General features: G+C 37.6%; 1 protein-coding gene across 1 annotated transcript in view; it reads right to left on the reverse strand.

Annotated features, from left to right (window-relative positions):
* The window catches only part of Fchsd2 (FCH and double SH3 domains 2), a 218,493-nt gene that overhangs the window by 106,629 nt on the left and 86,330 nt on the right, over positions 1-25,534 (reverse strand). Inside the window, 2 exon segments of the mRNA XM_028856701.2 lie at positions 2,516-2,660; positions 13,917-13,993. Coding sequence (XP_028712534.1) covers positions 2,516-2,660; positions 13,917-13,993 — 222 coding nt within the window.

The following is a 25,534-nucleotide window of genomic DNA, read 5'->3' on the forward strand; positions in this document are numbered from 1 at the left end:
TCTAGATGAAATATAAATACATTATCAACTATAATATAAAACAAGGTCATTCATAGGAAAAAGAATTGTTAAATCTCATCAAATATTCCTTGCCCAAGATGATTGGTTAGATTCAGGTCTGGGACTATTCCAATAATGGAAGAGAGAAAAACATCAAAAGCAGTTATATTCTTTCAAACCATTGTGTTACTGAAAAAAGACGGAACTTTTCAGTAACCAAATTAGATTTGGCAAATGTACTGGCAACTGGAAATTAGTGTTTCTGCCAGGATAAAACATTAGAATAAATTCTCTGTTTTACCTTCTACTCCTCCTACAAAATTACACACTTTCCTCCCCTCAAACCTCGGACACAAAAAAACTCATACACTATATTCTCTAACTAGAAATCATTGGCAGAGCTGTGTGTGGTGGTGGTGGTGGTGGTGGTGGTGGTGGTGGTGGTGCAGCATGCCTTTAATCCCAGCACTCGGGAGGCAGAGGCAGGTGGATCTCTGTGAGTTCAAGGCCAGTCTGATCTACAGAGCGAGTTCCAGGTTAGCCATGACTGTTAAACAGAGAAACTCTGTCTCAAAAATCCAAAAAGAAAAAAAAAAAGAAATCATTGGAGTAGTTGTATACTTTGTTCACCACGTGTCCTTTGAAAGTGATCATCTTTGGCAAAGATAAGCTATAGGCATTCTTACACCAATGTGTCTAAGCCAAACGATATTAGATGAATGTTCTAGAAAAGTAAAAAAATTATGTGTACACATATAAATATTTAATATTAACTCTGGGCTACTGAAATCATAGTTGGCCTACAGAATGAGTTTTTTTTTTTAAATTTCTGAAATAAAAATAAAATTAAAACCAAACATTGTATGACTCCTGAAATGCTATCTCCTTAAGTAATTACTTTACTATTTCCTAAAGTATTAGTAATTTCTAATAAAGAATTTTATCAGATATCATGGTAACTTAATTTGTCAAAAAAAGGACACAATTTAAACGTCTAATTTTTCCTACTAGGACTTAATGCAGTTTTATTTCAGGCTAAAGAAAAATTCAACTAGCCAGAGTGAGAAAATGTGAGAGACTCTGACATGCCAGGGTTCCCACAACGCATCAAGACCTTGGGCTTTGTGGGAGGACAACCTGGGTTTACATCTCAGTATTTCCAGCCGTCAGTTACATGACACAGGGCTTTTAATCCCATTAGTCTTAGTTTCTCATCAATAAGAGAGGCTAAAGTAATATAACTGCCTCAACAGGTGACATTTACAAACCAAGTTAAGAGCCACGAAGCACAGCTCTGACATACAGCAGCAGTTATGTATTAAACATCTTCCTTTAATAGCAAACCTTTCATAAAAATGATATTCAACATTAACATTTTCCCATCATTTTTAAATTAAATCAAAGAAACAAGTCCTTTGAAAATGTTTACTTGTGTATATAATTAATCTTTTTTTTTTTTTTTTTTTTTTTTTTTTGAGACAAAGTATTTGCTAGGTTGGCTTTAAACTGGCAGTCCTCAAATTTACATTGTTTCTTCCTTGGCCTTCTGAATAGCTAGGACTATAGGTATGCATCACCACATCCAGCTATTCTTAAACTAATCACTAGTCTTCTGGAGGGGTGAGGTGAGGGGTGAGACAGAATTGCACTGTAGCCTTGGCTGGCCTGCAACTCATTATGTATACCAGGATAGCCTCAAACATAAAGATCCATGTGCCTGGGTCTCCTAAATGCTGCGATTAAATGTGTGCACCATTACTCCCGGCTACTCACTAGGTTTTTAAAAATTAAAGTTACTAGTATATTTGGCAAAATGTGTCGATTTCTTTCTTTTAAGTTTCCCAAAATGGCCCAACTTGATATTAAGACTGATTAATGCAAACTTTTCCAAGACTTAATGGGATTGAGAATGTAAGTATTTTAACACACATCAAACCAATATTGTATAACTATGTAGCTACATTTACTTGAACTATTTAAGTGGTCTCACTCTAGCTCTGACTGGTCTAGAATTTCCTATGTAGACCAGGTTGGCCTTGAACTCACAGAAATCTGTTTTGTTTCTACCTCCCAAGCGCTGGAATTAAAAGTGTGCACCACCAACCCTGATGTAAGTAGCACATGGCACAAATGATTTATTGAGCTTTCCCAATATCTATAAATTTAAATTATACTCAACTTTATCAGATAACAAAGTATTTAAGTTAAAGAGCACATGATACCAAGCAGTAGTGGCTCACGCCTTTAATTGCAACATTTGGGAAGCAGAGGCAGGTGAATCTCTGAGTTCAAGGCCAGCCTGGTCTACAGAGCAAGTTCCAGGACAGCCAGGGCTACACAGAGAAAACAAAACAAACAAGAAGGCACATGTTGAAAAATCCTGGTAAAAATGTTATCCAGGAACATTTGTGAACACATTTTTTTAATAGCTCTAAGTTTTAAAAGCAATTATAACATAATCTTACAGATTAAAGTATTAAAATACACATAACAAAAGACAAAATAGAAACAATACCCGTTTTAGTTGTTGTTCTTTTAAGCTTCTTACTGTCCTTGCAGGTTCAGAAATGAAGTTTTTATAGTTTTCACATATATTGATCCGAGACTGGGCTACCTGCATTGTCCCCTCAAGAAAAGATTTCCAAACAGGATACATACTCCTAAATTCAAAGAAGGACAGAAAAGTATTAGGCAGGGAAAGTAAGGGAAAAAAATTGGCTAGGTTTTTGGTCACTAGAATTGACAGAATGACTATCCTATTCATTACTATAAATTTATCTTATGTTGTCTTATATGTAATATTTTAGCACATGTGTGCTGAATACTCTATTTCTATATAGCTCATGAGTAGGGAATTTTATTATTAATAATGGAATAAAAAGAACACAAACATAACCTGAGACAAAATGGAACTGTAAAATAAATTAGTAATGTAGACTTTAAATGTTATGATCAATTTGTATTATTTCATTATGGGTAGTTTCCTATTTTACAGATAAGGTGAATAAGGCTCAGACTTAAGAGAGTAAGTAGGTCACTCAAGAATATGATAGTACAGAAATAAAGATGAAGGCTATATACATCTAAAGCACATTCTCTTTCAACTACATAAGTAGGTCTTACGTAAACCTACTCAGTTGGAAAACTATATTGAAAACAAAATCTCTATGTGCTTGAGATGCCTATTTTGTCTAAAAAAGAAAACAGTGGTGGTGTTCTACATCTGTCCCTGCTGTAACATGCCTGGCCAGCATCACAGTGTGATGTACTCCAAGCAAACCACACACCTTGCCTGATACCATGCTGAGAACCTCTTGAGGAAGTCAAAGAATTATTCATCTTTTATTTTTCTAGCCAACTTCCTTTTCAAACCAATTTTTTCTAACTTACCAAAAGTTTTAGTCAGTTCTAGAATTTTCTTCTATTATATTTTATAACTTATAAGAATGAATGGCACTTAGTTTTTTAAATGAGAAACACTGAAACTGAATGATAAATTTTAATTTTATTTTCCGAATTTCCCTCATATTTAAAAGAATTTTTCTACTACAGGATTATACAATACAAAAAAATATATAAACTGATGATATTATTAAGGTAGAAAAAGAAAAACCCAAGCTAGTTCAAGGTCAGCTGGGTCTAGATGGCAAGTTCCTGGTCAGTCAGAGCCACATAATAAGACCCTGCCTCAAAAAGACAAAACAAACCAAAGAAAGCAACAAACAAAACACTTGATCAAACTATGATCTCCAACCAATGAGTCTTAGATATCACTCCATATAGTAAACCCAATTGGTTTAAATATGATCATATATTTAGGAAAAAATATACCACTTACCTCTTTGTAAAATTCAATGTATTATATAAGTATAAAATCATGGGTAGACTTAATACAGCAAAACTGGTGTCTTCCATGGCCTCACTACCTGACAATTGACAGGACTCAAAATGCAAACTATCATACAGTCAAATAACTGACATTTTTCCTCAGCACCGAGGGGGGATCTCCAACCAATGAGTCTTAGATATCACTCCATATAGTAAACTCAATTGGTTTAAATATGATCATATATTTAGGAAAAAATATACCACTTACCTCTTTGTAAAATTCAATGTATTATATAAGTATAAAATCATGGATAGACTTAATACAGCAAAACTGGTGTCTTCCATGGCCTCACTACCTGACAATTGACAGGACTCAAAATGCAAACTATCATACAGTCAAATAACTGACATTTTTCCTCAGCACCGAGGGGGGAAATATCTCAGTGCTATTCTTGACAGTTATAAGTTCATACTTCAACATATTTCTAAACTGTAATGAAAATGAACAGTAAATGAACAGAGAAACTGTGGCATAGAAAGGGAGAGATGGAGGAGATGAAGTCCATGATCTATGTCCTTCCTTTACTGCACAGCCCCTCCCCCTGGTTCACTGCTGTTCACAATTCAAAGTTCATCTGAAATGTAACTTCCTTTACGCAGTCTCATGATCACCACCACACCAACCTTGAGGCTCAACTAAACAACCCACCTCTGCTAGCTATTCAAGGCTCCAGCATTTTTCCTTCAATAAATATTTTATACCCTGGCAAGGTGGCACACTCCTTTAATCCTAGCACAGAGAGGCAAAAGCAGGCAGATCTTTGTGAGTTAAAGGCCAACCTGATCTATAGTTGCAAGTTCCAGGAAAGTCAGGGCTGCATAAAAAAAATCTGGCTCAGAGGCAGGCGGATCTCTGTGAGTTCGAGGCCAGCCTGGGCTATCAAGTGAGTTCCAGGAAAGGCGCAAAGCTACACAGAGAAACCCTGTCTCGAAAAACCAAAAAAAAAAAAAAAAAAAAAAAAAAAAAAAAAAAAAAAATCTGCCTCAAAACAAAACAAACAAACAACAACAACAACAAAATCACACAAACCCAAACCCCAAAACAAGTATTTCTGTAAAACTGCTTAATTATATAAAAATTAATTAATTTCCTTACATAGTGAAAACTTCATAAAAGAAACAGGAGTATGTGCTTATGAACAAGTGCACTGCAAACAGAAGAATTGGAAGAATATGTGACAATGAATGGATGAATGAATGAGTGTCATTTGAAATGCATAATAAAGAGAGATCTTTTCACTAAAAACGTTTTGAAATTACTAGATATCCAGTAGCAAACATGAAGCTCAACCCAACCTTGAACCTGCCACAGTACTCTGGCCTCAGCCTCTCAGAGTGTTGGAATTACAAGGATGCACCACCACACCTGGCTCAAGTTCAAGTTCAAGCAACATAATCTTGTAGCACACCCCACACATTTTTATTGCCCCAACTTACTAATAAGGTGGAAATATCAAGCTATACAATAGATATGTAGGATGTTGCTACTGAGAGACTTGAGTAAAGAATGTGAGTGGTCTTTATATTATTGGTGGGGTATTAAATTACATTTACAAAATGTAGTAATTCTCAGCTTGAGCTTACCATTCAAAAACTGTGCTTACTATTAAAAAATGACATCATGAAATTTGCAGGTAAATGCATGGAACTAGAAAAAAAATCACAAAGATAAATGTGGTATGTATTCACCTATAAAGCAACATTAGAAGTTAAAGTAAAGTAAATGATAACCAAGCTACAATCCGTAGACCCAGAGAGGTTATGTAAAGGAGGGGTCTAGAGAGGATTCAGGGATGTCCCTGGGAGGGGGAAAGAGAATAGATTTTATGGGTTAACTGGGGGCAGGTGAGGGAAGAAGATGGGGTGGAAGGAGAGAGTGCCAGGAGAGACTGCAGGAATATGGAGCATACCTGGGAGGTTGTGTAGAAACCTAGTGCAGTGGAAATTTCCTGGAATCTATGAAGGTGGTCCTAATGAGGACTCCTAGTTATGGGGGATATGGAGTTTCAACTGGACATCTCTTGTAGCCAGGCAAGGCTTTCCAGTGGCGGGACTAGGTTACATTCACCTGAGTTGTTGGTCAAGTGGGTTCCATGGAAATCCCCAAACAATCCAGATGTTGGTAAAACAAAAGGTTGTTCTCCACAAACTGACAGTGGGCCCCGTTGCCAAGGATAACACCCACACAATTCATTGAAGATGGAGACATCAAGCTGGTGCCTACATGGAGCCTTCACCCCTATGTTCTAGTCTGTTTGGTTTGGAAGGTACTCTGCAGGCTACAAAAGAGAAACACGGACACCAACCCAACTACAAAACATTTGACCTGCAATCTGTCCTGCCTGCAAAATATGCTAGGGTGACGGTGGCACAGAACTTGTAGGAGTAGCCAACCAATGTCTGATTTGACTTAAGGCCCATTCCATGAGAAGGAACCATACTCAACACTGCTTTGCTTGGGTAACCAAGACCCAGAGACTAGATAGCCCAGAGACCTGGGGTAAAAACCAAACACTACCCACCTAAAAAAGAAAATCAATAAAATGATTTCTAATGATATTCTGCTATACTCATATATCAGTACCTCATCCAGTCAACATCTGTGGTGATATTTATCTGTATCCTCCAATAACGTTTATCTGAAGATCAGAGGGAAAGCTCTATATTAAAGCTTCTATATTAAACATAGAAGTCAGGCAATCGTAGCACATGCCTTTAATCCTATCACTCGGGAGTCAGGGATCCGTCTGTATCTCTGTGAGTTCAAGGCCACACTGTGAACAGAGCCAGTCGTGGTGGCACACGCCTTAAATTCCAACACTAGTTAACCATAAGGGTCTCGAGGTCCACACAGACAGACAGGAAGTGACAGAGCTGGGCTGGAAGAGGAAGGGATGTAGCTGGGCGGGGAGGAAATGAGTTGGCAGAACAGAAAGCCATATTGGAATAGGTATACAAGAAGTAGGTCTCTTTGGAAGCTGCAGAGTTGGTGAGGTGAGGTTAGCTGTGGCTTTTTCATTCCTCTGATCTCTCAGGTTTTAAGTCCAATATCTGGCTCCAGGATTTTTATTTAATAAGACCTTTTAAGATCCATATTACAAACATCAGAGAGGCTTCCTCCAGCAGTAGATGGGAACAGATGCAGAGACCCACAGGCAGACATTATGTAGAGAGAGAAATCTAAATGGGAGAGTTCCATCAAATCCCTCACCTCAGAGCTCAGGGAACTGCACAGAAGAGGAGGGAGAAAGATTACAAGAGCCAGAGGGGATGGAGGACACCAGGAGAACAGGGTCCTTTGGAAAAACTAAGCAACGCGCATAAAAAACTCAGAGACTGAAGTAGCAAGCACAGGTTCTACACGGGTCTGCAACCAGGTCCTCTGTATATACATTATAGCTGTTAGCTTAGTTATTAAGGGACTCCTAACTGCGAGAATGAGCATGTCTCTGACTCTTGTACCTGGCTCTTTGGACTCTTACTCCTGATGGGTTGTTGTGTCCAACTTTGATATGAAAGTTTTTGCTTTATCTTATTATATTTTATTTTGTCATGTTTGGTTATTATCTCTTAGAAGCTTGTTCATTAATATTCCTGACAGGAGGAAAGAAGACAACTTGCAGCCTGGACTACCAACTCAGCCACCACCCAGACACCTCCAGGGCTTTGAGTTGGCTCACCCCAACATCTACCCCATCTGTAGCATGCTGGAGTACAGCAAAGGACTGGTCTTATGGAACCACAGCCATAGGATCTCCATGACTCAAGGCAACAGCAGGGTATCTGAGAGGAGTTTCCGTAAGGGTCCAGTATTGACAGTGTACCTGACCAACAACACACTACACAATGCACATTTGCAAGTAAAGCTGTTTCGACAAAAGTGTATACCTCATGACACACAGCAACTTCCAATGCCACTAAGACGAATGATAAGGCAATAGGAGCCAGTTGTGGTGGCACACGCCTTAAATTCCTTTTGTTATGGTAAAACAAAAGGTTGCTCTCCACAAACTGACAGTGGGGCCCTGTTGCCAAGGATAACACCCACACAATTCATTGAAGATGGAGCAACGTGGTTTTGTTTTTTAATTAATATTCTTATTTGTATTTTTTATTTTTATCTTTTTTTTTTTTTTACTTTTCTTGGGGGGGACACTAAAGGGTGAAGGGTGAATACGAAGGAACTGGGAGATGAGTGAGATTTGGGGCGGGGGTGCATGATGTGAAATTCCCAAAGAATCAATAAAAAATTATGTTAATATAAAAAAAAGAACTGCAGCAAAACTGAAGCTAAGGCATTCCAGGTTAGACAAAAGGGAAGCTGCTGCAGATAAGACACAGGTAATTTGCAATCAGGTCTCTTCATGGCTTTGAATATGGTAAACAGAAATTTAAATTCCTTCTGCTGGCAAGGATAAAAACAAAAGATTTTTAAGCAGCTGAGTAGTGGAAGGCCTATTTTACAAAGACATGAAGACAGTCATAATGAAAAGTAAAGACAGTTTGTTGCACTGTAGAAAATGGAATTGTGAAAGGGAGCAATCATGGGCAGAGAGGAGCAGCTACTTAACATTCCAAAAAAGAGAAGATGAAATCTAGATGTGGAAGATATCTGAGTTTTGTTTTCTAGGCTGAAATATATTTTCTAATAAAAAATGTCAGTGCCGGTTTACAGACAATAATTATTTATTTTATATGGGTGTTTTGTCTGCATGTCTGTCTACACATCAAAAGAGGGCATTGGATCCCAAGGGACTTCCATTATAGACAGCTGTGAACTGACATGGGAGCCAGGAATTGAACCCAGTATCACTGGAAGAGCAGCCAGTGCTTATAACCACTAAGTCATCTCTCCAGCCCCAACAAAAAATATTCAAAACCAGGATTGGTAAGGGAAATATCCAGAAAGCTGAGTAGGGGACTTTGAGGAGTACTGATAGTGAAAATACAGAAAACCTACCTGCAAAGATTACAAAAAACACCCCCAGAGATAGTATTACAAAAGTCTAGTTTTTAGTCAATGGGTAGTTTCACAGCATTAATGGTTCATGCATCATCAGACTGGCAAATGAAATAAAGGACCATTCAGGAATGCTAATAATAATGTATAACTCGATTAATAGAAAAGAGTAATTTTAAATATCATTTGAAGAAATATAAATATATCAATAAAGAACTTATGGTAGACAATTTCTAATATCACCATTTTGAATGTACTAAACCTTTACCCAGAATTTCCTTCTCTGAGAATTTACCCCACAGATATAGTTACAGTTTCATAGTGTACAAAGATATATTTTGTGAGGATAGGAGATTTATTCACTATAGCATTATTTATAATAGAAATTAACTACCAACAGGGAAATGAATAACAGACACAAGTCATCCACACCCTGACATTAAAACAACCATTAAAAAGAATGAACACTGATGTGAATGGCTGTCTAAAGTAGATTTTGTGCATGTGTGTAGGCATATGCACATTTGCTGGCAGAGAGACATTTATAGGAACATATGTATACAGTAACTCTAATCCTGTTAAAAAGAACAAAGCTGTAAATATTATGGTCATGAATAAATCACATAGGAAAAAAAAAAGGTAAAAAGAAGAGACCATGTGCCTCTTACAGCAATTGCTCCAGGGAATAGAATGTGAGTAGGTGATACCCGGGAAAGAAGAGGCTAGACTTTGTACTGTTTATACTCTTCTAAACTGTTTAACTAATGATAATCATGTATTACTTTGATAAGAATTTTTAAACTAAATCCAACTATAAATTAACTAAATTAAACAGGAAACTGAAATTACTAAAACCAAATAAGCTTCAAATGAATAAATAAAATTGCCAATTTCATTCTCAACAGATATATATCTATATATCTATATATATATATATATATATACAAGTGTCTCTACAAGACACTCAGACATTTAAAGCTCAGAAGAGGGGGCGGAAGATTTTTAAAAGATAAGAAGATCATGGAGTTTTCTGTGAGATTATGTCTCCTAAGAATGTAAAAAGCTACACCCATAAAGACTCACCAAAATGACTGTCTAAACATGAGCTGAACAAGGACAACACCAACAGACAAGTGGATGGAGGAAAAGCCCATGACACCTCAATCCTACAAAGAATTTCAGACAACTAAGGCATGCTGAGAGCAATAAAAATAATCTTCCCCAGGGAAGAGCACACCAACTGGGTATCCAATAACAAATGATCATCCCTGAAAATAACCATAAAGTAACATTATACTTCTGAACCAGCTGTATTTATGTATTTAGGAGTATATGTATATATATATACACATACATAGGTAGCAATAATTAATTTTAAAAAGCAATGAATTTGAAAGAGATAATGGAAGGGCATATGGAAAGGTTTGGAGAGATGAAAGGGAAGGAAAGAAATGATATAATTGTATTATAATCCTCCGAATAAAAACAATTAAGTTTCTTAAATTGGCAATTGCCATTCTTACCCTCAATTCTGATCTCGCTATTATCTTCTCTAGAATACCTTCACCATCCTCTCAAATTGCCTAAGTTAAATTTTGTGGGAGTAGACCTTTTGCTACCACCAGAGCAGTCGGGAGCTCAGGAGCAAGCTTAGATGCTGCTGCTGAAAGTGACTCTGGAAAAGAGAGGAAAGACAGCACAGGCCCCGGGAGTGACCGTGCTCGCCAACAGGCTGAGAACCCAAAGGTGGTGCAAGTGCAGTAAGGTCAGACATATGTGCATGAAAAACGTGGCAAAACCATGGAAACCATGCAAAGGTAAAGTGTGGAACATTTCAGTGAAGTGGCCACAGAATAGAGTGAAGATGAAGTCAGGGGAGGGAGTGGCTTGGGCTGGATGACCAGAGGCTCCATGGTGGGACTATTTCAAGAAGCAGCATCTTCCTTGCCTGTAAATCGGGTAAGTCTGTTTACAGACCTACCAGTTACGACAAAAATTGGGTATCATATTACTAGGTTAAAGGAAGAAAATAAAATAATATGAAAGACTGAAAAGAAAACCTCCTGGAGTCACTGTATAACCCTCCCTCCCTTCCCACTTTTTTTTAAGTTGGTCAGTAAATATTTATCAAGGGTCTTCTGTGCCAAGAACTATTTTAGATACAGAGGAAGCTGTCTATACTTTGCCTCAGAATAAATATCACAAACCCCCAAACCAAATCAACTGTAAGTCCTCTGGCTTCACTCTTAGAAACCTCTGAAATTTCCCCCAAATCAACTGTAAGTAACTTCACTCTTAGAAACCTCTGAAATCTCCCCATTTTTTACTATAATTTTCATGGTTCAAATGAAGATAAATGAGGAATTATGAAGTTTTATACTTTGTGGACATTTTTGTGCTACTCTACTCTACCTTGAACTATGACTGTGGAATTAGTCATGGGCTTCTCTACTGATAGTTCTTCAATGCCTCTGTTACCTTCTGAATAAAAATATAAATCCTAGGCATGATCATCAAAGCCCTTTATGATGCTTACTTATATATTCTCCACACCACTGCCAGGCTTATCCTCCAACTGCTGCATTTCACACCAGCCATCCTGAACTTTTACTGCTACCCAATACCGTTTTTTCGTATGCTCCACACCTTCAAGATGTTACTTCTGCTCGCATTCCTTTCACCAAGCTGTCTGCTTGGCAAAGTCTTGCACACTCCTTAAGACTAAGTGCTATATAAGCAGAGATTTTTCTGTCATATGACCCTCTACTTCCCAATCTGGCAACTGTTTATAGTGGCTATTTTCTGTAAGCTCCTGAAAAACAGACACCGTATCTTTCAGGGTCTCTAATCCTAACATCTACTTTAACAGCTAACTTACTATATAAAATAAGGATAATTATATTTTCCTCGCTGGGTTGTTTTAAGAATCACAAACATGAATAAAGTATTTACAAGGTGTTGGCATTTAGTAAATATTTGGTAACTGTTGGGTTAAAATACCTCTTACAATTAGGTTTTATAGGCTTGCCTGGGAGCATAGCCATTACTCTTTGTTCTTTAATAACCTACTCCTGAATTTCAAACAAACTAGAATACACCTCATCCATCACTTGTAATCCTGTATCAGCAACAAAGTCTCTTCTGGAGGACTGATTCACATCAGTAATATAGAGCCTGTTTACTAACCACTTTTACCTATTTCTTCTATATAGAATTTGATCCTCCTATCTATTTCCCTTCAGGTGAATTGTTTACATGCTAGTAAGTTCATAGGAAAATATCTATTTTTATTTCCTATTTTACTTTAATATTAAAATTATAACATCTATTATTTTGTAGCTATAGAAGTTGAAGTCTGCCAATGTGAATAACTTTGGGATTTCTTCTAATATTCCACTTTCTAGCCCCATTCTTTGGAAGGTGGCGGTTCAAGACAGGGTTTCTCTGTCTAACAGTTCTGGCTGTCTTGGAACTCACTGTACACCAGGCTGGCCTTGAATTCACAGAGATCATACTGGGATTAAAGTTGTCCTCCACCACCACCCGGCTCTAGCCCCATTCTTAAGAAATGCTGTGATAATGTCAGTCTTCACCGACATTTCAGTTGCATGCTTTCTAACTCAGGCTTTAAATTGGACACTTCATACCGAGGTCTTAACTACTCAATTTTTTTTTTTACTACTATTTGTTGGAATTGGTCTTAATTCCAAAAAGATGGTAAACGCTGAGTTGACTTGTCTACCTTCCAAACTAAGGATATCTCTAAGCACAAAAACCAATAAATATTTTCAAATTCTGATGCCCTACAAGGCATCAAAGTCTAAACAAATCACGAGATACTGGTAGGTTACTGAGGACTTGCTGTCACTGGCCTTCTTTAAAGGTTTCATGTAAAACATGAACTGGTAAGCTTTTGCACAACCTCTTACATATACATTTCTAATTAAGTATCCTATTACATAAAAGTACTTCTCGCTCATTATGTAAAAACTCTTTCACAAAGATCTCAACTTTCAAAATTTAAGATTTACTTTAAACAAGTTGGTGAGCATAATAGCAGTGTAATCTTGTTTCATTACTATTGCAACAATGTTCTAATATCATAGATTCATAAAAGAACCTAACCTAAGCCGGGCGTGGTGGCGCACGCCTTTAATCCCAGCACTCGGGAGGCAGAGGCAGGCGGATCTCTGTGAGTTCGAGGCCAGCCTGGGCTACCAAGTGAGCTCCAGGAAAGGCGCAAAGCTACACAGAGAAACCCTGTCTCGAAAAAAAAAAAAAAAAAAAAAAAAGAACCTAACCTAGCCAGGTGGTGGTGGCACATGTGTTTAATCCCAGCACTTGGGAGGCAGAGGCAGGAGGATCTCTGTGAGTTTGAGGCCAGCCTGGTCTACAGAGTGAGTTCCAGGATAGGTTTCAAAAGCTATACAGAGAACCCCCGTCTCAAAAAAACACAAAGAAAAACGAAACCCTGTCTCAAAAAAAAAAAAAAAAAAAAAAAAGAGAGAGAGAGAGAAAACAATCTGTTTCTCTGTTCTTTCAATTCCATATGTGGGTACTGATTAATTAATATAATTTTTGATTAAGATGTGTTGAACTAATCTAATTCACAAAGCTTATTCATATGTTATGGAATATAAATTTTAAAATAATTGTCTTAAAAACATAGGCAAAGAAAGAAGTAATACTTTTAAAAACTGGAGTGTTACATTATCTAACTATAATAGGCCTCTGGGTAAAACCATTTTAAAAAAAGGAAAGGAACTAGAGTCATGATCAGTCTGTACAGTACATGCCATGCAAGCATGAGGACTGAGTTCAATTCCCAGTACCTACATAAAAAACCTGGTATGATGGCATGTGCTTATCATGCCAGCGCTGGGAAGGTGGAGAAAAGATGTTCCCTAGGGCTTGCTTGCCAAACAACCTAGCCTAACTGGCAAACTCCAGGGCCTAGTAAGAGACACTGTATTAAAAAATAAGTTGATGGTATCAGAGAAATGACATCTGAGGTTGACCTCTGAGACCACACACACACAGAGACAGAGACAGAGACAGAGAAAGTTACCTGTAATCATTCCGCTCATCACTTTTTATTCCAGGCCAATCTCTCTTCAGATATTGACTAGCCAACTTCTGGATACCCTGTAAAATATATATATAAAGATGAGAAAAGTGGGACTTAAGGGATATCCATTTTATATCACCAAACTAACCTACCACACAGCTGGCATCTCAGGATCCTGCTGTAATTTGGCTGAGGCATGAGCCACATTTCTAAATTCCAGCAGCCAAACTCTTGTATACCAGAAGAGGAAAATGTATCTACCCATATATCATCCAATGCATAGCAAGAACTAAAGCTCCTTTGGATCATAAGTTCTTCCTGAACTTGGCAATAGTTGGGTTTCACTATTTCCAGGTACTATGTATTCTGAGAACTCATCTTAACTACAATCTCCAGTACTTCCACTTAACATCACTTGTACTCTGGGGAACCCAACTGGTAAGTCATCATTGACTATATAACAGTATTTTTCTCACTTCTGTACCTTGTTTATGTTGTTTCCATTACATGAAATATCTTTCTACCACCTCACAATCATACCTGCAAAATTCTTACTTCCATTTCTTTTAAAGACTCTTATATCTTATATTTCCTAAATAAAACACTCATAAATATAAGCAGAAAAACATGAACAATTTTAATGCACAGGTATTTAATTTCATTCTATTGAAATAATTTGTTATTCTTTATTTATAGGTTGGAATTCTACATGAATAAACTATCTTTCTGAACTATTTAGTTCTCCTGAGATACAGTTCTTAAGGGAAAAACAGGATATTTGATTGTTCAGTTCTGGCCCATTATAAACTCATATTTTACATAATGGATGTGTTCTAATTAATCGCAGTCACATATACGGTCTGTAGGAGATCCTCCAAACTGGTTGCATTATCATGACCCCAACAGACTGTGACTTATTCTTTGTTTTCTTTTCCAGTTCCTGGCCCAGACCCAAAATAGGTTAGTTTTCCATGGACTCTTGAGAAACTACTTAGAGTGCATAAGTGAGGTGTGTCCTTATCTTTTTTCTCTCTTAACCACTGTCTATACCTCCATTCAGTTGCTCTGTCACATAATCCTACTTATTCATAATCCTCATATCCTGTTACTATCTCGTTTAAATTTTTTTCTGTTTATTAACTATAAGTTCCATTAGGTAGGAATCATGTTTATTTATTTTTTATTAATAAAGTACTTTATCCACAGCTATAAGAGTGGTTAGCATTTAGTTTATGCTAAAATATCCACTGACTGCATGAATAAATTTCATTCCTATTACTCTGATCCTAATGTATACCAATCTTTTGTGTTGTCATTGTAGATTTGAAATGGTTGGATCAAAATTTCTATGGTCCTTAATTTTTACATATGAAAAAATGATATTACAACTGTAAGTTTTAACTACAAATAAATTCCTCAGTAAAATTAGTCAAATTTGTCTATTGTCATGACTGATATATGTCTGTGTTCCGAAGCAATGAAAAGAATCCCCTGAAATTTATTTCATACCTATTTAATATTGCATATTAATTTTTGTAAAAGTTGAACTAAGTCAAGATCCCTGAATTAAAAGAGCTCACTGTCTGTAGAAAGAAATAAGAGGTATACAACATAAAATGCCAAGCAACATGCATGTTACTAGAGGGGGAAAAAAAGTAATATAAATACCAAATATGGAACAGATGATATGACATAGAAATTTTATGAACATGATTTGATTTTCAGCTTACTTAACTCTAAAGTGTTTGCAGAACACTTCACATAGAACACAGTCTAAGAATTGAGCCTCTTAAGAGAAGGAAAAGGACAGAAAAAGAGCACTCTTTAAGTGTATGCAGAAGAAATAAGCTGTTTAACAAGAACAGTCATACTTTTTCTTAATGCTGTAAGACCTAACTGTTAAACCACAAAAAAGGGGAAACTTTATAACATTCAGATTTTTCTTAAGGTAATATAGTTCATAGACAGTTAAATTCAGGCCAGGCATGGTGGCACACGCCTGTAATCCCAATACTTGGAAAACAGAGTTAAGAAGAATCACTACAAATTTGAGAGTAGCCTGGTCTACACAGGCAGTTCCAGGACAGAATCAAAATGACAAATTAAATTTGAGCTAGAATCCAAAGTTCTCAAAAGTTTTATTGAAAGACATCCTTTAAAGTAGATTTTATCTAATTCTAAAAAAACTGTCATATTAATTTGTTAACTTTTTGTGTATTCTAAAACAAAAGCAGTTTCTAGAGTTCTAAACCACAAAGCTGGACTGTATTAAACTGAATGGACCTTTCATAGAGGAGTTGAGGGATTCATAAACTGGACAAAACAGTGAGATCTCTAGATGAAAGACTGTATTCAAGTTAGTTCACAGAGACAGGAATCATGACTTCTATGTGCTCTATGCAGCTGTTCAAGATCTAATCTGCATAGATACTCAGAAATGCTCCATGGCCATTATCAATAAGGTCCTAAATAACATTTCATGCCTCTGAGGGCATTTTATATACTTATTAACTAGTTCACTTTCTAAATTATGCTTAAAGCTGTATCAGATAGATGAATGGTCTGTTTACAAAGAAAATTATCCACACTAACTAGTTTGCTAAAGAAAATAAAGTTATGGTTGGCTATCTTTAAAAGATTTTTCTTCAGTCACTCCCCTGGCCCATGGGGAGTAGTGTTACTCTCTAAAACTGGTCCACTAGGCATATATTTATTTACATTGACTTGAACACCAGATACAAAAAGTTCCTTTGACTAGCAATATAATTCACACTGAAGGAGTGACTTCCATAAAAATGTGGTACTATCAGACTGCCTCGGGAACATCCAATGACATCCTATTCCAACTTTTTAAAAAGCTGTCAGTGTCTGATATAAGACCTGCTTTGTTTTACCATTCAATAACACTTGCTGTATTTCCCTAACAAGTGAAAAAATACAAAGAAAGCCACTGTTAAGAAGACATTGGGAAATGGACTGATGGTTTAACCTTTGACCCATTCAAGCCAGCAAGCTGAGCAGGGATGTGCTCCTGGCTTCTCCCAGAGCCCTTCTGCATGTAGCAATTCTTTCCAAAGCACAGAGTAAAATTAAAACTTAAATTTTACTAGGAGACTGGCATTAGGAAACAACATTTTTTTATTAATATTATTTTTTCCCAGCCCCATCACAGTTTCCCCTCCATCCTCTCCTCCCAGTCCCTCCCCTCAGCCTCCCCCCTTATCCACTCCTCTTTTCTTTTCAGAAAAGGGTAGGCCTCCCCATGGATATCAGCCAGCCATGGCATATCAAGGTGCAGTGATACTAGGCACCTCCTTTCCTATTAAGGCTGGATGAGGCAATGCAGTAGAAGGAAAGGGTCCCAAAAGCAGGTAACGGAGTCAGACACCCCAGCTCCCTCTGTTATGGTTCTCACAAGAAGACAAAGCTACACAACTGTAACATATGTGCAGAGGGCCTAGGTCAGTCCTATGCAAGACATTGGTTGGTGGTTCAGTCTCTGGGAGCCCCTATGAGCCCAGGTTAGTTGATTCTGAGGGTTTTCTTTTGGTGTTCTTGGCCCCTCTGGCTCCCATAATCTTTCCGCCCCCTCTTCCACAGGATTCCCTGCAATATGCCTAATGTCTGGTTGTGGGTCTCTGCATCTGTTTCCATCAATTGCTAGGTGAAGTCTCTCTCATGCTAGGCAATGATCTTTGAGCGTAGCAGATCATTGAAATTCATTTCACTGATTTTTTTTTCCCAGTCATGTTGGTTCCATCCTAGGTCTCTGGGCTGTTTGTGGTCCTGGCCTTCCAGGCAGTGTCAGAAGTGGGCCTCTCATGGTATGGGTCTTAAGCTGGACCCAAAGAATGGATAAAGAAAATGTGGTACATTTATACAATGGAGTATTACTCATCTGTTAAAAAACAATGAAATCATGAAATTTGCTGACAAATGGATGGAACTAGAAAAGATCATTCTGAGTGGGGTAACCCAGACCCAGAAAGACAAACATGGTATATACTTACTCATAAGTGAATATTAGCTGTAAAGTAAAAGGATAACCATACTATAACCCACAGACCCAAAGACGTTACATAACAAGGAAGACTCAAGGGTGGACACTGTAAAGGGGAAATAGACTAGGTGGACAGCGGGGATGGGGGTCTGGATGGGGGGTGGGCATGAGAACAGGAGGGATCAGGTGTGGGGGAGGATGGAGGGAGGGAGTACTGGGAAAGACAACATTCTTTGTATGCTATGCCTTCATATCACAAAATTCCCAATGTTACATAAATGACTTTTTTAAAAGTAAGTACACTGCATAAGCTAGATGGAAGGTGTGATGACAGCTTTTACCACACTCTCACATCATTTTAATAGTAACAAAGAGCTTTATCCCTCTCTTTTAAATGTATTTACTTTTGTGAGTGCTAGGAACTGAACCCAGATCCTCTGTAAGAGCAGCAAATGTTCTTAACTACTAAGCCATCTCTCTAGCCCACATTCTTTTTCAATTTTTTGTTTTTAAAATCAGGGTCTCACTGTGTAGCCCTGGATAGCCTAGAACTCTCTGTGGACCAGGCTGAGCTTGAACATACAGAGATTAGCCTGCCTCTGCCTGAGTGCTGGGATTAAAGGTGTGCACCACAACAGCAACCCTAATCCCACTCTTCTTAAGGAAAGATTTGAAATGCTTGTTGTTTTTTTAAAGACAATAACAATTGAATTTAAGTACATTACTAAAATAGACATAAGTTCACCAGTAAGTATAGAGAATTAAGAGGCAAAAAATCTGTAACTCTTTAAAACAATATTTTTACAAACCAATTCAAATGATTTTGGAGAATAATATTCCTACTAGAAATTATACAACAAAAGATAAAAGGAAAACAATACACAAACACTACCCTATTTGATAAATTTTTGCTCAATAGTTATATTTTTACAGTTCTACAATGTGTCATACAGATACCAGAATTAAACAAATACACAGAACACAGATGATAGAAGCCTAACATGTTACCCGATATTGGAAAGAGGAAATTAAAATAAACAAGAGAGGAATATGGAATAAGTAACTTAAGGAGATGAATTAAGAGTAGGAGGGATCTAAATCAAAATATACATAAAATAATTACAAAGATAGATGTACAATATATGAGAAGCAAAAAAATAATTACATAGATAGATGCACATATGTGAGTAGTAGAAAGCATGTTTCCTAGCTCTGTCCACTGAAAAGTCCTAGAAGCAATGACAGCAAAGCAGTGACTATATGTTCAGTGACAAGATCAGGGTTCCTTACAAAAAGGCTGACTTCTAGAGCTAGGGTAGTAAATATACCATGTGCTCCTGAACCATCTTATAATGCCATAAGGCAAGGACACACACACACACACACACACACACACACCCCAGAGGAGACATGTCAACAGGTTCAGGAGTCAACAAGCTTCCCATTGGCCAAGAATGCAGTAATTTGGGGCTAGAGAGATGGTTCAGTGGTTAAGAGCATTGATTGGTGTTCCAGAGGACGTAGGTTTGATTCCCAGCACCAACACAGCATATATATAATGAACCATTGTCACAGACCATTAAAGAGACCAAAAACTAAATGTAATGTTGATAGACGCAAAGGATATGGGGGTGGGGGTGGGATGGTGTTATCTAAGTGTGTAAAGTCTTTATTTGTGGTAATGCACTAATGTTGATTGTGAGAAATGTATCATAACAATGCTAACATATAATGCAGAAATCTGGGTACGATACCTTAACATAGGTTAATACCTTAATATAAGTAATATCCTTTGTATTTTTTTTCTAGTAAATTCAAAACTCTTAAAGAAATAGCTTTGGGGCCTTATTATAGGACTCTGGGCTTTCCACATCAAAGACTTGTTACTTTGGGTTTTTTGTTTGTCTGTTTTAATGTGCTTTTCAACCAATGAAAAGATTATAGAATGCTATTAGAGTATTTATCTTCGATTTATATAGATGGTCATGTACAGATTTACTGGTACCAAGTAAATACCCAAACTGAATGTAATATAGTTCCAGTATTTTTAAGTAGTTTAAGATAGCTCAATGGGTTTCAACAGGATTTTTGTCTTATTCTTTTCTTTCCTGTTAAGATAGGGTCCCATGGTGGTTTGAATGAGAATGACCCCTACAAGTTTGTTCCCAGTTGGTGGACTGTTTAGGAAGGATTAGGAAGTGTGGCCTTGTTGGAAGAGGTACATGTGTCACTGGGGGTGGGCTAACACATTTCAAAAGTCCAGGCTAGGCCCAATTTTCTCCTCCCTCCCTCTATCTCCTCCCCCTCCCTCTCTCTGCAACTTACAGATCAGATGTGAGCTCCAAACTACAGCTCTGGCATCATGTCTGCCTGCCTATAGCTTTGCTCCCTGCCATGATGATCATGGCCTAACCCTCTGTTCTGGAACTGCAAGCAAGCCCTCAATTATACTGTTACTTTCATACACTGTCTTGGGCATGGTGTCTCTTCACAGCAACAAAACAGTAACTAAGACAGGTCCCATGTAGCCCAGGCTGGCCTCAAATTCACCACAGAACCAATGATGACCTTGAACTCTTCCCGCCTCCACATGTTGGGATTATACGCATATGCTGTCATGCCCAGTTTTATGTAGTTTAGGGCCCAGTTTATTATAACATTACCAAAACTAGGATTAGCACTTGCCTAGAATGCTTGAGGTCCTAGGTTCTAACCTTAGCATCAGGAAAAAAAAAATTATCAATTGGAAAACACAAACTATAGCTTCGAAACTTTTAGAATAAAATGTGTAAAATTCTAGCTTTTTCAGAATATTAAAAGTCAGCAAACATCCTCAAAACAGTACCATTTAAAATGTCTCCTAAATTTAACATCCTATTTTCAGGGTAAAGAGTAGCAGGTAACTATTTAAAAGGCCCTGTCACAAGGTTTTTATTGAAGGAGAAATGATTTGGTTTCTGTTGTTTTCAAGCAATAAAAAGTGTTAACACTAGTCAGCATGACTGAGCTACCCACTGATGTCAAAGACAGCTGTAAAAGCAGTTCCTTCTCGAAAGCAGAAGCTGGAATGTATTTAATCAGCAAGCAAATGGTATCTTGTGTGCCTCAGCACAGCCATCTGGGAACAGAGTAGAGATTCAGGAGAAATAAATGTGTCTGAACAGTTAAATCAAAGGAGAGCCATTCTTCTTTCCTCTTTCTTATTGGCTGGACACATACACAACTAATCACTGGAGCTAACATCTGAGAGTTTGCTCATTTTGAGATGTTCACACTTCTTTGTGAACTTCTATAAACATCATCTAATATAGTAAACAGACGTTTTTAAAAGTTAATTAATTTACATAAGATCACCCAGATAGTTACGTATATGCTCTAATTCAGGTCATTTCGCAACGTTTATAATACTTTCAGACTACTCAATTCAATCAGATAAAATCACACAAGCTATTTCAAATCACTATACATTTTGATTGACAGCTGTAAATGAGTTCTTTAAAGAACAGAACTATAAAAACCTGGCATAGTTCACAATCTTTGTTCAGTTTATAATTGATGAGCTAATTCATTCCTCATTTTGGTGAACAACTATACATATACACTATAAAGTTAGTAGTCAGTAAATAATTGATGAGCTAATTCATTCCTCACTTTGGTGAACAACTATACATATACACTATAAAATTAGTAGCCTAGGCCGGGTGGCGGTGGTGCACACCTTTAATCCTAGCACTTGGGAGACAGAGCCAGGCGTATCTCCGTGAGTTTGAGGCCAGCCAGGTCTACAGAGCAAGATCCAGGACAGACATCAAAACTACAAAGAGAAACCCTATCCAAAAAAAAAAAAAAAAAAAAGTAGCCTTTATTTTTCAGAGCAAAGAAATTGAACAGGAAGTACAAGGTTCCCACTCAGCTGTTCATACCAGTTCTTATTATTAAAATTTTTCTTTAGTATGATGCATTTATTACAATTAATGAAATATTAGTACATTGTTAACTAAAGGTCATGACTTGCATTACTATTTACTATTTAAGAAATACCATGTTATTAGTTTTGACAAATGGACATCATGTATCTACCACTACTTTGTTAGTTTCACTACTGTAAAACCTTCTGGTGCCTCCATTCCTGCCTCATCCCCATAACCACTTCCAACCTCTGACCTTTACTATCTATATAATTTTGCCTTATCAGGGTGTATTTGTAATCACACAGCATACAGGTTTTTTTTCCCTATTAGGATTTTTCACTTGACAATATGATTACATAATTCCTCTATGTCTTTCAGTGGCTTAACTCCTCATTGTCTGATTTACCAGTTTCCTTATCCATTCACCTATGGAAGGATGTCTAGGTTGTTTATAAATTTTAGAAATTATAAACAAAAAGGGTATAAACATTCATTGCAAGATTTTTGTGTGAATATATGTTTTCAACACATTTGGCTTAAATGTAAAGGCTAATAACTGCTGGTCATATAACAAAGCTTTGTTTCCAAAGTGGCAGTGCCATCTTGTATTCCTACTGGGAACAAAGCACCCCTCTCTCTCCACACCCTAGACAGTATTTGGCATTCTCACAATTTGGGAATGCAACTGTCTCATTAGTGATTTCCTAGTGACACAATGCTGGACCATCTGTGCTTGCTCATCTGCCATCTTTAAATTTCTTTTAGCAGAGTTGTTTGTTCCAGTCTTTTGCCCACTTTTAAGATGGGATGTGCCTTAGTTAGGATTACTATTACTTTGATGTAACATCCTGACTAAAGACAACTTGGGGGAAAAGGTTTATTTCATTCACAGTTCCACATGACAGTTCATCATCAAAAGAAGTGTGAGGACAAGAACTCAAGTAGGGTAGGAACCTGGAGACAGAAGCTGATGTAGAGGCCATGGAGGGTACTACTGACTGGCTGGATCCTCATGGCTTGCTCAGTCTGCTTTCTTATAGAACCCAGGACCACCAGACAGCAATGGCACCACCCACAATGAGTTAGGTCCTCCTCCACCAGTCACTAATTAAGAAAATGCTCTATAGGCCTGCTTATAGCACATTCTTATAGAGATATATACTCAACTGAGGCTACCTCCTCTCAGATGACTATAACTTGTGTCAAGTTGACTTAAAACTAGCCATCACGCCGGGCGGTGGTGGCGCACGCCTTTAATCCCAGCACTCGGGAGGCAGAGGCAGGCGGATCTCTGTGAGTTCGAGGCCAGCCTGGACTACCAAGTGAGTTCCAGGAAAGGCGCAAAGCTACACAGAGAAACCCTGTCTCGAAAAAACAAAAAAAAAAAAAAAAAAAAAAACTAGCCATCACAGGATACTTTATTATTATTATCATTATTATCATCATCATCATCATCATCATTATTCAGTTTTAAGAGTTCTTTCCATATTACTGATATAATTTTCTTGCAAATATTTTTCCCAGTTCTGTGTTTTTTCTTTTAACAATGTCACTTGCAGAGCAGCTGTCACTTAATGTCTACTTTTAACCCTGAGTTCTTATTAACAAGTGAAGGAGTCTTTAGGACCCCAAATCACATTAATCTAAGATAATGAAAATGCTTATGACACAGAAACATTTTAGTGTTACTTGTTTTAAAGAAAAACCACTTATCATGTAACTACTGCAAATAGAAATGAAAATGTCAGAGACATTTTATTAGTAAATAAAAATTTTAAAAGACCCTTTTAAAATAGCCAAATGAATGGAAACACATGAACTATGAACCAAAGGCTGAGGGGCCCCCAACTGGATCAGGCCCTCTGAATAGGTGAGACAGTTGATTGGCTTGATTAGTTTGGGAGGCAACTAGGCAGTGGGACCGAGTCCTGTGCTCATTGCATGAGTTGGCTGTTTGAAACCTGGAGCTTATGCAGGGACACTTGGCTCAGTCTGGGAGGAAGAGACTGGACCTGCCTGGACTGAGTCTACCAAGTTGATCGCAGTCCTGGGGGGGGGGGGATTGCCCTGGAGGAGGTGGGAATAGGGGATGGGCTGGGGGTAAGAGGAGGGGGTGGGAGGGGGAGAATAGGGGAACCCGTGGCTGATATGTAGAACTGAATGGTATTGTAAAATAAAAAATTAAAAAAAAAGACCCTTTTAAAAAAAGAGTTCATTTGCTGGGCAGTGGTGGCACATGCCTTTAATCCCAGCACTCGGGAGGCAGAGGCAGGTGGATCTCAGTGAGTTCGAGTTAGCCTGGTCTACAAAGCGAGTTCCAGGAAAGGCGCAAAGCTACATAGAGAAACCCTGTCTCAAAATATCAAAACAAACAAAAAAAAAAACAACAAAAAAAAGAGTCCATTTTTCCTACAAATTTTTAAACTGCATTTACATAAGGGTTAAAGCTGAACTTTTAAAACATCTTTTAAGAAAGACCAGCCTATGGTAGCATATGCCTATAGATCCTAGAACTTGGGAGGCAGAAACAGGTGGATCCCTGTGAGTTCAAGATTAGCTTAATCCACATGAGTTCCACGACAGCCATGGTTAGTAGAGACCCTGTCTCAAAAAATAAAATAAAATAAACATGAATAACTACTTTAAATCTCAGCACTCAAAAAGCAAAGGCAAGTGAATCTCTGAGGCAAGCCTAGTCTAAATATCGTGTTTCAGGCCAGCCAAGGATACATAGTGAGACCCTGCCTGGACGTAGAAGGAGACATTAAAACTGTCAAGTAGAATATCTAATTGGATTTTATTGGTAAAAATGTAAATATTACTAATCTTTTTTTGTTTGTTTGTTTTGAGACAGGGTTTCCTCTATGTAACCACTCTGGCTGTCCTGGAACTCGCTCTATAGACCAGGCTGGTCTCAAACTCATGGAGATCCACTTGTCTCTGAGTGCTGGGATTAAAGGCATGTACCACCAGCAGCAGCCTTTTTTGTGTGTTTTTTTTTAATATTACTCATCCTTAAAGAAGCAATTTCTAACTGTTCAAGCTTACAACATACAAATGACGACTCACAAAAATACTTTATTAACATTAAAAGCAAGTGTCAAAGTCTGAGCTTACACTAACGAGGATTAAAGTTCCTAGTTTTACAGAAACATCTCAAGTTAGGAACCACATCAATAAAACATAATATCTCAAAACTCAAGAGTGAAGAGAGAAAATCACCAAGGCATCAACCTTTTTGAAAGTGTAGCTTTTCATTGTTTTTCAACTTTGATAAATGAATCACAAAACATTATGCATTTTATTTATTGACGATCAGGTAAATTCTGACAAACTAGGTAGTAGTAAATAACAAATGAAAGTCACTCTTTTTTTTAAGTTGTAGTTGCTCCATCACCAGCCCTTTGTAGCATTAAACAGATTATTATTTTGTTTATTTGATGTGGGAATACACACAGTGCAGATATGGAGGTGAAATGACAACTCAGACTTGGTTCTCTCCTCCTGTCATGTGGGTCCCAGGGATCAAACTCAGGTTCTCAGGCTTAGTGGCAAATGCCCTTACCCCCTGAGCCATCTTACCTGACCAGCCCTTGGATTTTAGAGACAGTGTGGCTTCAAACTTAAGATCCTCCTGCTGCTAGAGCCCCAGTGCTGGGACTGATTACAGGGGTGCACCACAGTGCTCAGCTACAAATGAAAATGTT

The sequence above is a fragment of the Peromyscus leucopus genome, chromosome 1 (assembly GCF_004664715.2).
Source record: "Peromyscus leucopus breed LL Stock chromosome 1, UCI_PerLeu_2.1, whole genome shotgun sequence".
In the NCBI taxonomy this organism is placed as follows: Eukaryota; Metazoa; Chordata; class Mammalia; order Rodentia; family Cricetidae; genus Peromyscus; species Peromyscus leucopus.